Source organism: Perissodus microlepis, chromosome 3, assembly GCF_051167445.1.
Source record: "Perissodus microlepis isolate ML-2025 ecotype Zambia chromosome 3, ASM5116744v1, whole genome shotgun sequence".
NCBI lineage: Eukaryota > Metazoa > Chordata > Actinopteri > Cichliformes > Cichlidae > Perissodus > Perissodus microlepis.
In genome coordinates this window covers 10,300,063-10,314,896 of record NC_140463.1, presented here as the reverse complement: position 1 = coordinate 10,314,896, position 14,834 = coordinate 10,300,063, and the positions used below count along the sequence as shown (strand labels likewise).

The window sequence follows — 14,834 nt, the reverse complement described above, 5'->3', positions numbered from 1 at the left end:
GTTCATCCATTAGTAAATAAAACTGCATTTCTAAAATAAAATGTTTTAAAACTGTTTTATTATTTTGTCTGGTCTTTTTGTTCAGCAGCATTCATGTTTTAGCACAAATACTGTAAAATGGCAGAAATACTATATTAAGCACAAATCATATAAAAAGCAGAAATACTATATTTGGTAGAAATACTATGTTTTAGCAAAAATACTATATGTGGTCTCAGCAGGTTGAGCAGGTCTTCTTTGTGTGTTCTGTGTATCGAGCAGAGCAGAATGAAGGATGATGACATTTTATTCATTTTCTACATCACCGAATAAACAAACAAACATTCCTGTTACAAAGAGTTTCTGTTTCATTATGTGTTTTTTAAAGTACGGCTCAGAGAATCTAAACAACACTGAAAACATGCTGTGAATAAAATAGTCAATGAAAACGCTTAAAGACCATTTTAAACTGAATCACTGAACAGAAGCTGCTCCTGATAGTTTTAGTTTTCATTTCTAAGTTGTCTCTAAGAATCGATTCATTACTGATGCTCATCAGAGAAACCCAAAGTTAACCAACACGGCAGTGACATCACTGGAATGTGGCGTTAAACACCTCGAAACTACATCAATAAGTTGGCGTGACTCCATCAGTTTTCCTCTGTTTATACCTGCACCATAAAGGATCCACATGTCATGTTACTTCCTGGTATATTTTGGACGTACCGAGTTTAACTACAATGACTCTGTTAACATCAGCCTGTCTCTGCTTAACTCTGCAGTTTGTCTGTGTCGTGGATTTGGCCTCTTCAGGTGAGCTCTCCTTCAGGTACTACTTTCTGTTTGAACTTCATGAACGTTGCTCTCGTTTACTGTAAAACTGTCAAATGCCCTCAAGACAGTCTATCATTATGTCCTTGAAGTGAACAAAAACGGTTAAACTGAAAGATACTGTTTTATTCTCAGAAGGATAGATTAAAAAAAAACAAAACAAAAAAAACATCACCTTTTCTGCAGGTCATGTAAGCTGTCTCAGGACTCTTGTGCTACGAGGGAGGGGTGCAGTCTGGTAAACAAAAAGCTCCTCTCCCCTATTTCCCCGGACCGCCATGAATGATGTCACGAGGTAAAGGAAATGTGTGGAGGAGACTTTATAAAGAGTAGCTCAGAGAATCTGACAGATTAATAATCTGGACGTGGTTTATGGTGTTTACTCCGCTTAAATCAAACTCTTGTTCTCCTGTTTGTTTGGTTGGTTTGTGCAGGTGTGAACACAGTATTCACACTCAGGTGTGACCACAACCGATGTGTGAAAAAAACAAAACAAATCAGTTTACAAACTCTAACCAGCTGACTTGCTGACTGCAGGTGTGAAAACGCCATTAGACTCCACCCACCATGTCCCACCATATCCTGATGAAGCTTCAGAGAAACTGGGACCTGAGGTTTGTTCATGCAGCTCAGATAGAGCAGCAGAAACAGTATAAAGGTTGTGATTTTAAAGAGAAAGAAACGTACAGCTAGGAAATGACATCATCATAAAAACTGCAGCACAGCAACAAACAGGAGAACAATGATGTTCAATCATCTTCATATATTCTGATCTTCATTTAGAGAGAATCTGTGTGCAGAAACAGTCATGACAGCAGCAGCAAGTCAACTTTATTTATGAAGGATGTTAAGCTCTGAACATATAAATACATAGTCAGGCTCTCAGACTGAGTGAGTGCATCTCACTATTCAAAGACACTTTTATTTATTTATTTATTTATTGTTAATTTTTATTTTTAAGTTTTTGAAAACAACAGTGCAGCAAAAACAAACAGACAAACAGAAACAAACAAAAACAGAGAGAAAAAAAAACACATACATGGGAAGAGTTACAAAAAGGAAGGAGAAAGGAATAAAATCCATATGACATATGTGAGTATATCAGGGGTCCAAAAAGGACCCTAAATGTACCCCAGATTTAGACAATTGCACTATACAGTTTTCGGCAACGCTGGGATGTCCGACTCCTCCAAAGATCCCTGTTTCCCACTTTGCTGATCATTCATTGCTGATTTTTTATTATTCTAATAATTTTTATTAATATTCTTGTTGTTATTATTATCAGAAACACAAAGACCTTAGATCCAACTGAAAACCTTTAGATCCTCCTGTTCTCTATTCAGACTGATCTCACCTGGCAAAACTATTTTCTGGTGATTTGATTGTAAGTGGGAAGTACCTGCGCATACAAATACATACAAAATAAATAAATAAAAATACGCAGCTCGTGTACCCGGTTTGGCTGGAGTGGCGCATTACAGGTCCTGGAAGGGAGGGTTTTTTTTTCGAGGTGAGACAGGAGCTGGGTGTTGTGCCAAAAACTGATTTATAATCTATCCGTGTGTTTTTTTATGTGTAATATCTTTACATATGTTTATAGACTTCAGTGAACAGCGTTTGCAAATGGGTAATATATAAATAAAAATAAAAAACTTATCTTTATAGCTCTGTCTTCTTGTACTTACATTATAACCAATCCGGTCGTTTTGTCCACTTACAGAACTATTGTTATATTTGTTGCATATCCTCGAGGCCAGATTACTCTTGAAAAGACATTTTTAATGTCAATTAGATTTTTTTTTAACTGGATAAAGAAAGGATATATGAAAGTCCCTGCCAAAAACTGATTGCGGCTTCTACCGTGTAACAGGGATGTTGTTTTTGGCTCAAGTTGACTTGATGTCATTCAGGAGGGAAATATTTGACATCTGTTTCACATATTCGAAACCAACAAGGCATTTATAGCAGTTTGAATATAAGTAATCAGCATTTGGCACAACACCTGTTCATAGTGGGTCGAGGAGCTAAAGTATTTAGAGATGGACATTTGTATATAGCTGTTAAGACAGAAGAGCAGGAAAATAAAGTGTTAAATACTGACAAAAGACTGTGAGAGAGAAAAATACTGGGGGAGTTTAAAGTAATGTGGGCCGTAATCACAGGTATACCAGTAGAGGAAGATTTAGAAAAAAAATTAGCCAAAGTAGGGCTCAGCAAGATTAAGAGACTGATGAGAACAGCCAATGAGGAAAGAGTTGACAGTGTGTCTGTAATGCTGGAATTGCAATAACCGGTTCTTCCAGGGAGAGTTAGGGTGCCTGAGTTTTCTTGGCGTTCACTTGGATTTTTCTCTCTATGGAAACAAAACAAACCGTGAGGTGTGGGAGGGGACAAGGTTACAAACTCATCAGTTCAATTACTGACTGTAGACTCCGCCCCACCACTTTTATATGCTTTATTTTATGTAACATTCAACAGTGAACTTTAAATTTTCTTTCTCACCCCCCTCCTCTCTGCTCCTCGTCTCTCTGTGTGTCTGACCTGAACCACTGCTCTCACTGTCTTTGGAATATCTGCAGGAGATTCAGCTCCCACATACCAACAGGACATCAATAATTAATAAATGCTATCTCATCTTAGTCTTGCTCTGTATTTCTTCCCTATCCACACTCTACAGTATCTGTATGGCTGCTGTCTAAACCAGAGATCCATAACTCTAATTTCAAAGGACAAAAGGACATAAAACCGCTTAGATGAGTCAAACCTGATAAACTGACAGACGAAGGATGGAGACGTGTCTTTGATTCTGAAGGATGTGATGACTGCTGATGATGGATCATACAAGTGTGGTGTCCTTGTGGGAGAATCAGCATCACGGGAGATCGTGGGAACCGTCAACATGAGTGTCGCTCCTCCAGGTGAGTGAGCAGAGTTCATTATGTGTGATCAGAGGTGAAGCTGCTTCCTGGTTGTTGGACTCTGTTCTACCTGATTGCTGACACATCTCCTGTTTCTCCTGCAGGTCACACAAAGGATGGATCTAAAGGACAGATGAATCATCTATCAGGTTCTGGTGTGTTTCTTCTTCTTTTCCTTTTTCTTGTTGTCACTGCTGCTCCTGTTTGTCGTTGGATTTTCATCTCCAGAAAATTAAAAAAGAAAATATTTCAGGGGTCATACTAGTCCCCTGATGGTTTAAAAACACTATTTAAAAATGATGTTGGTTCAAAAAGATAAAGAAACAGATTAGGTGGTCTAATTCATGATGGTTTCACACTACGTAACATTCTGATGATGGAACAACCAGAAGGAAGGTCGGCATAAAAAACAGGAATGTTTCAAAAACAATGAAGGTTTAAACAACTCTTAGGACCTCTAACCCTCAAAATATGAAAGCAGAAATATGAAAGGATTTATTAAATATATTGAAGGTATTAATAAAACTATGACCTCATGCTTATGAGTAAACTTTAACCAAACTCCTGTTTCATTTTCACCTGTGCTTTAAATTTATATAAAACCAACGATGTGGTTTTTGGGAGGTGGTGCAGCAGTGATGTTGTGTTGCTGCTGGAGTTTCTCTCTTTAAGTCAAAAACAGACACCAGAGGAACACAGTCAGATCTGCACAGGAGGACATACTGGTACCTAACTGACCAATCACAGTCATCGTGGTCGACACAACATGCAGCTACATTTTTATGTTTGTATGTGACAGCGTTACAGAATCCCTCAGAATGTGAAGCTGACATGGAAAAAATAAATTTTAAATAGGAAAGTTTTTATTTTTAATCTAACTTTTTTTTTTTTTTAGCATTGAAGCAAAGTATAAAGCTTCTTCTTGTGTTTATTTGTTTATTTTATTTGACAATGCTAAGATCAGTATAACAGATGTGCTGCACACAGTAGATGATTTGTTGCTTTGGGCACTTCTTAAGCTTTTTATCTTAAAATGTCAGACTGTAACTTCACTGCTGAGCCTCGAGTTAAACTGTCTGTGGAGGAAACTTCACAGTGAAACTCTGAGCTGAGGAACAAACTCTTCATCATCCTCATCCTCAGCAAACAGCAGAGTCTCATCCAGTGATGAAAACAGACACTAGAATTCCTCACAACGTCCCAACACAGGCACCGACATGGTTTTTGCTCCTTTATCATCATCATCATCATTATTATTATTATTATTATCATTATTATTATTATTATTATTGTACTTGTTTCTTTTATTATATTTCCCTCAGTCATGTGCATCTTGTGCCAGATTGTTGTGCACCAACATGCTGAATAGAAAGCACTTTTTTGCAGTTCTTCATAAATCTGAATTTAAAAAAAGAGTTTTTTCATCCTGACATCTATCAGCTTCATGTCTATGTTCACTGTTGCCATCCAATAAAGGCAAAATGCCAAAGAAGTAATGTTCAAAAATAAGGTTTGATGCTCATATCTCTTCATGCCACTTTATATGAAACAGCTCATCTCATAAATTAACCAGCAGAGGGCGATGGGGAGCCCGTCCATCTAATGCTTTCCCTTCTCTTCAAATAGAAAATAACTTCTCACTACTGTGTAACATCTGTCCATAACTGATAGTTAACTGTGTGCTGTTCGCTTTCACAGCACTAACAGTGTGTTTACAGGAGGTACTGCATGGTGGATCAACATCTGATGGTATTTTTCTGTGTTCATGACTGAACACAGAAAAATACCGACTGAAATGAAGCTCCAACCCACAACAGAGCCTCCGCCCTGTTTTACAGCAGTAGAAGCTCACTGTTGTAACCTCTTCCTCCGTACATACTGATGATGATTTGAACCAAAACTGTAAAATTTGGATTCGTCACATTTTAAGATCTGTTCCGATTTTCAGTCCAGTTCTTGTGTAATTTCAAATGTTGCCTTTTCATGCATAGTTTTTCTTTAGACCAGATACTTCTTCTCTCCTCGACTTGTCCTGTTTCCACTTTAAACCTGAGTTTTGAGCTTTTAAGAATCACATTGTTGGTGCAATAACATTATACCATAACAAATTTATTTATGAAGCACTTTAACATAAAACCAGAGTTGACAAAGTGCTATACATGCAAGTAGCATAAGCAAAGTAAAAATAAGATAAAATAAAATAAAACATGTTAAAAACAAATTGAGTCAGTCCCCTTAAACAGTGCCAAAGGCAAATAAATATGCTTTAAGAAGACGTTTAAACTAAAAAAATAATAAAAAAAATAAAAGAGGTCTGTCTAACATGCAGATCGTTCCACAACATTGGAGCAGCTACCGCAAAAGCACAATCACCAGGCCATTAAGAGATTTAAAAACAAATAAGAGAATTTTAAAAACAATCCTAAAATGTTCAGGTAGTCAGTGGAGTGAAATTAAAAAGGGGGTAATGGGCTCAGACTTTTTTGTTCCAGTTTAAAGACGTGCTGCAGCATTTTGCACAACCTGCAGGCGCCTAATGGACGCATCACTAACCCCGCAGTAAAGTGCGTGACAATAATCCAGCCTGATGTAACAAAGGCATGGATTACTGTCTCAAAAAGCTGTTTTGATAAGATGGGCTTTATTTTGGCTGATTGCCTCAAATGAAAAAAACTAGATGTTACAACAGATCTGACCTGGCTTTCAAGTTTAAGATCTGCCTCCATTTTCACTCCCAGATTAGTGATGACTGGTTTAACAAACTGTGCCAGCGAACCAAGATTTATAATAGTGGCCTCAGAAGCGCCACCAAAAACCATCTCTTCTGTTTTCTACTCATTAAAATGTAAAACGTTCAGAGTCATCCAGGCACTTATTTCATCTGAGCAGAGGGTCTACTGAGAAGCCATTTATCTTTTTAAGTGGGAAATAAATCTGGGAGTTTGTGTCTGTCAAACTGTGTTATCTTTGGCAGGTTTCCTAAATTTAACTAAAGAAATGTGAACAAATGTGTTGTTGTGACAGACTTCAGGTAACAAAGTCTCTAAAGTTACAGTTTGACATTGGTTCTCTGCTTAATTGAAAAATGTGTATAAACAAACTGGTTGATCCCTTGAGTAACTTCCTTTTAATGCCTCAATGATTCAGGCTCAGCTAATAGGACTGTGTTAAAAATGAGTGTAAAAGTAGCCAATGTCCAAAAACAAACTTTCATCCTGGAGAACTGTTGCTCAAGATCGCGTTTAAAAAATGACAACAATGTGTCACCGACTGGAGGCAAAATAGGGAGAAATTTATGTTCATAGTTATATATTAGAATAGAATTTATCACATGAATCTTTATGAATTTAGCGATCCACCACTGTTTGTATGAATGGAGGAAGAAAGCGTGCTTAAAGGAAGAGGGCGGGCTTTACCTGGTGTCAGTGACAGAAATGAAAAAAAGCTCAAATCATCCACTCATCATATCAACACAGCTGAGAAGCTGAAACATGAAATTTAACATGTTCATCATTTCAGTCACCTGTAACTGTCTTTAAAGTTTTGTGCTGCACATAGTGACCGTTATTGTCTGAGCTGTTTGTGGTTTAAACAGAAACTAAAGAAGCTAAATTTTCTGTTTTGGGAGGAAAAGGAAAGAAAAGAGTTCCAGTTTCGTCAGAGGGCTGCTGATGTTAAAAAGAGGAAGTGAAATGTCTGAATCCTCCATAAACAGGCCGTGAATCTAAAGCTGTTTAATGAAATATGATCTGTTTTAAATACATTCAGTGAACTCACTCCAGTGTTTTTTTTTACTTTTTAATCATATTTATGTGGCACCAACATTTCCATCTGTCAGATTGTAACTGACTACTTTTACTCTGCTTTTCTAGTATTTCTACTCACTGACACCTTAATGTTACGTTCAGCTGAGCTTGAACTTGAGCTTGAGCTAAATAGTTCATCTTTGTAGAACAGGAGTGTTAAAAGAGGCCAAAACTCAAAATATGTTTTTAGTTGCACCCAAACAGGAAAACAGACCGAAACAGAAACAGCCAGACTACTGTCATTGTTCTCAATAATATATATTAACTTTTAAATATTTTTATTTTCCATCAAAATATCTTTAGGATAAATTTCAAATATTAAAATACTGATGAAAGCTTTAAAATAAATGTTGTTTCTGATCTCATGAAAACAACAACTTTAAGCTCACATTCAGACCTTTGAGACTCAGTCAAGCTCTCAGACACTGAGCCATGACTCTGTGGTGCATCTCATCCAAATACACGTTTTATATAGTTTATTTCATGAATTATTCAACACTGAACTGTAAATTCAATCTGTAAATGGTATGATCCTAGCCTGTCTTTGTATGTCGAATGTATTCGGCTCACTTCTGGTTCCCTCTCTATGACCCTCACCACTACATGCTGTTCGTTCTTGTTTTCCTGTCCCTCCCTCTTTCATTCACTTTTCATTGATACACGAGGATCTGCCCGGACTAGTAGCAGCCACCTGTCATCTCTGAGGCCTTCCCCAAACTGCAGCCTCAATTCATCTACTTGAAATGCTGTCAAACCTAAAATGATGATGTGGTCTCAGCAGGTTGAGCAGGTTTTTATTTGCATGTTTCCAGCAAATGAACACATGAACATTCCTGTTATAAAGCGACTCGGCTTTTGCTTAATTCAAGTGATTGCATGTCTACTGATCTCTAATCACAGCATAGGTTACCATGGCAATGTACAGGTAAGAAGTGAAGCACATTTATAGTACATTAAACCCAAGGTTTACCCTGAAGTTATCTCAATAAGCCAAAATCCTGCCTCACAGCAAAGACCTGTGACTAAACCAGAACAAATGTAATTTTTCTAATTTTCTCTGGAATGTGCCAACTCAGCAGTGACATGACTGGAATGTGAACTTCAAAAGACCGAAACTACATCGATGAGTGGGCGTGCCTCCATCGGTTTTCCTCTGTTTACACCTGCACCATAAAGGATCCACAGGTCCTGTTTTTTTCCCGGTATATTTTGGACGTACTGAATTAACCTACGATGACTCCATTAACATCATTATGTCTCTGTGTGGCTCTGCTGTTTGCTGATTTGGCGTCTTCAGGTGAGTTCTTCTTTACTTTCTGTTTCCAAAAAAGTTGATTCTGTTCATCTGGACGGAGTATTTTAAGTTTCTGCACTTTGTCTTTAGACTTCATGAACAAGGCCCTGAAACATTGCTCTCATTTGCTGTAAAACTGCTGAATTTCCTTGAGACCAGCCTGTGCATTATGTCCTTCTACTGGATAATGATGATATAACTGATAGATAGTGTTGTTTCTCATAAGGATAGATTAAGAGGAATCCTGAGCTACGAGGCAGGGGTGCAGTCTGGTAAACCAAAAGCCCCTCTTCACCCTTTTTACCTTGGCCGCAATGGAGGTTACACGAGGTGAAGGAAGTGTTTGGAAACGGTGTTTTTGTCTGAAACCACTCTGCGTCCACACTAGCGTTTTCAGTCATTTTCACAGAGTTGTGCGTCCACATTTAAACGGACAAAAACGCTTATGCTCCAGTTCTGCACATGCGTGAAACGCAGGACGTTTCGAACTGCCTCGTTTCTGTCCGCCGTTTATTTACTTTCCGGCTCTTTGAAACATTGTGGCAAAATGTTGAGGAAAAGCACTGAGTTTTTTAAATGGACTAACAATGAGGTGGAGTTGCAAAAGCGAGTGAGAATTAAAGAATTTGAAGAAAAGCTATCTGGAGCATGTACAGACTGATGTTAATCTTTTTTAGGGATGTCACAATGGAGAGCAAACAAAACAATGCCCTCTGCTATCTTTTTTTAACTGGTCACATGACTGCATCACATGACTAAAATGCGTCCTCGTTTTCGAAAGTCTCCGTTTTCACTTCGATGTAAACGCATCGTCTTCAAATGTATGCGTTTTCGAGAGCGTTTTCAAAATGCTGCGTTTTCCATCAGCTAAAACGGCGTCTCAGTGTGGACGGGAGGTTAAAACGGAGAGAAAACGATTCGTTTTCAAACGAAAACGCATTAGTGTGGACGTAGCCTTTATGAGGAGCAGATCAGAGAATCTGATGGATTAATAATTATGTGGGTGTGCCTTCGGTTGTTTACTCCGCTGAAATCAAACTCGAGTTTTCTTCCCCAACATTTGATTCTGTTCATCTGGACATTTTCAGTGGGAGAAACATTTCGTCACTCATGGACTGATTCTTATAGAGCGCTTTTCTCCCAGAGTACTCAAAGCGCTCTGTACAACATGCCACATTCACCCAATCACACCCACATTCCCACAAGCACTGTCTCTATACTTGGTGCTTTCTAACGATTTCACACACATTCATCCAAGTGACTTCTTCAGTCTCAGCTGACTGCAGGTTTCCCCAATCTTATAAACAGTACATTTGCATAATGACTGAAACCAGCCCACTGAAGGAACAATGGGCGGGAGGTCAGTTCCTTGATTATTAATATGCAAATTCTCATGACGCTGGCTGAGGTGGTAAAGCAGGTCAGCTACTAACTGGAAGGTTAGTGGTTCAATCCCAGGCTCCTCCAGTCTGCATGCCAAATATCCTTGGGCAAGATACAAACTCCATGTTGCTCTCCTATACATCATGGGAGTGTGAATGCGTATGAATGTTATGATGATTGAGCATGAAACTCTTGAAACTCTTGGTTGGTTCACACTCAGGTGTGGACCACAACAACCAGTCTCACTGCAGTTTGTTAATGGTGTGAACGTGATCCAAACTCGCTGCCAGGGGCTCGTTACAAGTTTGGGCTAAAAACGTCCCATAGCCACGTGTGCTTTATAGGCGAGATATCATCTGAATTTCTGGAGCGGGACCACTCCTCCTTCATGCCCTTCTGACCTCAGACTATAAACCCCCACTTCTCCAATACCTGCTGTTCTCATTTCCATGCCCCCCCTTTCCCCCTCTCTTCTCCTCCTCCCTTCCTTCCTTCACTTCTCGTTAGTAAATGGGGATCTGCCCAGCCTGGGAGCCGTTGCCAGTCCCCTTCAAGGCCTTCCCCAAACCTCATACTTCCTCATCCCTCTTCGCTCATCGTTTCTGAGGATGTGGTCCCAGCTAGTGAATTCTCAATACAGGAAGGAAGTACAAGTGTGCAAAGGTCTGCGTGGTTCAGCAACCTGCCCCTGCTGACTGTAGACTCCGCCCACCATTTCCCACCTGCTCCTGATGAAGCAGAAACAGTGAAAGTTTCATTTCATTATCAGGTTGTGATTTTAACGAGGAAGAAACATACAGTAATGAAATGACATCAGAAACTGCAGCACAGCAACAAACAGGAGCACTGTGAGGTGCAATATGATGTTCAATCAACTTAATATAATCTGATCGGAATTTAGAGAGATTCTGTGTGAAGGAACAATCATGATAGCAGCAGCAAGCCAGCTTTATTTATGACGGTCTTTAACCTCTGTCAGAAGTGCTGAATATAAAAATACTCAGTGTTTTGAGCCATGTGCAGCTTGCTATTCAAATACACTTTTATATACTTTATTTTATGTAACATTCAACACTGAACATTAGGTTTTCTTTCTCGTCTCCTCGTCTCTCTGTGTGTCTGACCTGAACCACTGCTCTCACTGTCTTTGGAATATCTGCAGGAGCAGGACGAAGCTCCCACATACCAACAGGACCTTAATATTGATTCATAATATTTCACCTTAGTCTTGCTCAGTTTTTTTTCCGTTCTCTGCGCTCTGCAGTGTTTATATGGCTGCTGTCTAAATCACAGTAGAGATCCATGACTCTAATTTCAAAGGACATAAACACTGATTACATAAAAACAGGAGTCAAACCTGATAAACTGCTTCAGAGGTTTGGTGACTTTGTCCCAAAATAAAGTCCAAGAAGGTTTTTCTTTCTGTCCTCTGTGTCAGCAGAGCTCACTGGTCTCTGATCCTCTCTCTGATTGGCTGCTGTAGAAGTGAACAGTTGCACTTTGACCTTTAACCTCTCTGCTCCGTGTTGTTTCACTCTCAGAACAGAAAACCGTCACAGCTAAGTCTGGACAGAAGAACGTCACTCTGACATGTGGAGCTCTAAACAAAAACATCATAGTTGTAGAGTGGAGCAGAGAAGGCCTGGAGCCGGAAATTGTCCTTGTTTACCGGGTTGGGCAGTTTGTTCCAGATGAGCAGCATCCATATTTTAAGGACCGGGTGGATCTGCAGGACAGACAGATGAAGGATGGAGACGTGTCTTTGATTCTGAAGGATGTGACGATTAATGATGCTGGAATATACGAGTGTCGTGTCAAGAGAGAGGGAGACAGTATGAAGCTCATCAGCATCATCTATCTGAGAGTTGATCCTCCAGGTGAGCAGAGTTCAGTGTGTGTGATCAGAGGTGAAAATGCTTCCTGTCGTTGGATTGGATTCTGTGCTGTTCTTCACTCATTACCTACATGAATGCTGATATCTCTCCTGTTTCCCTCCTGCAGTTCAGCCAGAACACACAAAGGATGGAGGGAAGGAGGATAACCCTGGTCGACTTAAAATCGGTCTGTCATTTATTGGTGGGATTGTTTCAGATTTTATTTTATGTTCAGTGAAGGTGAAGCTGCTTCCTGGTTGTTAGACTCTACCTGATTGCTGACACATCTCCTGTTTCTCCTGCAGGTAACACAAAGGATGGATCTAAAGGACAGATGAATTATGTGTATGGTTCTGGTTTGTTTCTTCTTCTTCTTCTTTTTCTTCTTGTCATTACTGCTCCTGTTTGTGATTGGAGTTTAATCTCCAGAAAATTGAGTCGGGGGTCTCCAGATAAAACTCACTAAAAAAAACACTATTTAAAAACTGATGTTGGTTCAAAAAGATGAAGAAACAGATTAGGTGGTCTAATTCATGATGGTTTCACACTACATAACATTTTGATGATGGAACAACCAGAACGGAGGTCGGCAGCAAAACCAATGAAGGTTTAAAAAGCTCTTAGGACTCTAACCCTCAAAATATGAAAGCTGAAATATGAAAGGATTTATTAATAATCTTAAAGGTACTGCACAAAAAATCTGTTTATTCTGAGGGGCTCAGCTGAGACTAACTCAAAATGTATTTATCTATTTGCTGCTGTCCTCATGTAGAGACGATACTTTTTAAACTTTCTGCACTTTATATAAGTCTTTGGTGAGCATGTTTTGCCTTTATTATGTTAGGCCATAAAAGCATCGTCTCCATATGAGGACATGGTTTAAAAAACAAACTTGTGCTTACCAGGTCCATCTAAATCCAATAATCAGGATCAAATAATAATTCTAAAAACTAGAGCTCAGGAGGTTAAACTGAGTCAGACCAACTGTGTTGATGAAGAGATGAACTTTAATCCTGCAGAACTACAGTCACAATGCAGGTTTTCAACAGGATGAAACCAAAGAGTTTTATGTGAGTTTTATAAATTTGGGATGTTAAATGATGCAAAATATGTTTGAGTTTAAATACTGAATAAACTCAGTTAAAGCAAGATTTTGACAGATGTATATAAACTTGGTTAAAATGATTTTATATAAAGTAGGAGTGTAGGAGAGAAGCTGCTGCTGTCTGAGCCACAATCTGATTATTTTATTTTAAACAAAGACATGTGATTTGAAATAAAGAGATCTGTTATCCAGGGCTTCACTTTCTGTGTGGTCTACAGTGCTGTGAAACAGCACGTGTCTCCTAAACTGAATAACTGGTTGTGCGAGTGTGTTGGCAGCAACAGCAACAATCACGTCTTTTTGATAACCTGCACTGATCAATGCTGATCTTTGGAGGCCTGTTTCACTTTCCTGACCATGAAGACCATGAACACCACTGTGCCACGTGTTCTCCATGTGTGGATAACGACTCTCATCATACTTCACTGGAGTCCCAAAGTCTTGGAAATGACTTTGTGACCTTCCCAGTCTGATAGATGTCAGTGACTTTGTTTCTCAGCTCTTCTGTAGATCGTGGCTTGATGTGTTGCATTTAGACATTTTTATCCTGCTTCACTTTGTCAGACACGTTCTACTTCAGTGACTCTTGATTCAGCAAGTCTGTCAGATTCATGTCTATTTTAACTGTTGGCATCCAATAAAGACAAAATGCCAAAATATAATATCCAAAATTAATGTTTGATGTTATGAGAAAATAAAGTGTGACCAATATGCAAGCAAGTAAGAAATCAGTGAGGAGGCTGATACTTTATATGAAACAGCTCATCTCATAAAGTCACCAGCAGAGGGCGATGAGGAGCTGACCTCCTTGTTAAAAGGTCAAGCTGATGCAAGCTCATCCATGCAATGCTTTCCCATCTCTTCAAATACAAGTAACTTCTCACTAATGTGTAACAACTGTCCATGACTGATAGTCAAATATGTGTTTTCCTGTCAAAATATGCTTTTACAGCATTGACAGTGTGTTTACAGGAGGTCATCCTATGAGTAAATTCCTTTTTATGCCTTAATAATTCATGGGTCAGGTACTAGGAATGTGTTAAAAATAGGTATAAGAGGAGCCAAAGTCCGAAAAAAAATTTCATCTGGAGAAATATTGTTCAAGACCACTTTAAAATGAAAAGTTTGAGTGCTTGGAGGCAACAAAGATAGAAAATAAAGCTGGCTCAAGACTTAAATCAGAGTTTTTCAATGACTGAGTTCAGTGTTATTATTGATATATTTTAGAATAGCTTTATCACATGAATATTAATGAATTTAGCGATCCAACAGTGTTGCACAAAAAGTGGAAGAAGACCTCATCAGAGGAAGAGGGCGGGCTTCACTTGGTGTCAGTGACAGAAATTAAACTCATTATATCGACACAGCTGAGAGTCTGACACATGAAATTTTAACATGTTCATCATTTCAGTCATGTGTAGCTGTCTTTAAAGTTTTGTGCTGCACATAGTGACCGTTACTGTCTGAGCTGTTTGTGGTATAAACAGAAACTCAAGAAGCTTTTTTTCTTTTTCTTGGGGAAAAGGAAAAAAAAGTTGCTTATCTTAAAAGAGGAAGTTAAATGTCTGAGTCGTCCATAAACAGGCCATGACTCTAAAGCTGTCTAATTAAATGTGTTCTGTTTTAAAATATGATTAATAAATA

The 14,834-nt window shown here is 38.8% G+C and overlaps 1 protein-coding gene across 1 annotated transcript; it reads left to right on the top strand.

Annotated features, from left to right (window-relative positions):
• The first annotated feature begins 5,349 nt into the window (after positions 1–5,349).
• On the top strand, positions 5,350–14,834 carry LOC146389834 (uncharacterized). The gene is made up of 4 exons (XM_084913800.1): positions 5,350–8,831; positions 11,753–12,088; positions 12,213–12,272; positions 12,391–14,834. Exons 1-4 carry the CDS (start codon positions 8,768–8,770, stop codon positions 12,549–12,551), a joined length of 621 nt encoding a protein of 206 aa, XP_084769926.1. The 5' UTR covers positions 5,350–8,767; the 3' UTR covers positions 12,552–14,834.

Excerpts from the sequence above, each read along its gene's own strand:
- LOC146389834 (XM_084913800.1), top strand. The coding sequence starts at position 8,768 with ATGACTCCATTAACATCATTATGTCTCTGTGTGGCTCTGCTGTTTGCT. Across the intron at positions 8,832-11,752 it reads TGCTGATTTGGCGTCTTCAG|AACAGAAAACCGTCACAGCT; the intron begins GTGAGTTCTTCT and ends TTTCACTCTCAG. Across the intron at positions 12,089-12,212 it reads TCTGAGAGTTGATCCTCCAG|TTCAGCCAGAACACACAAAG; the intron begins GTGAGCAGAGTT and ends TCCCTCCTGCAG.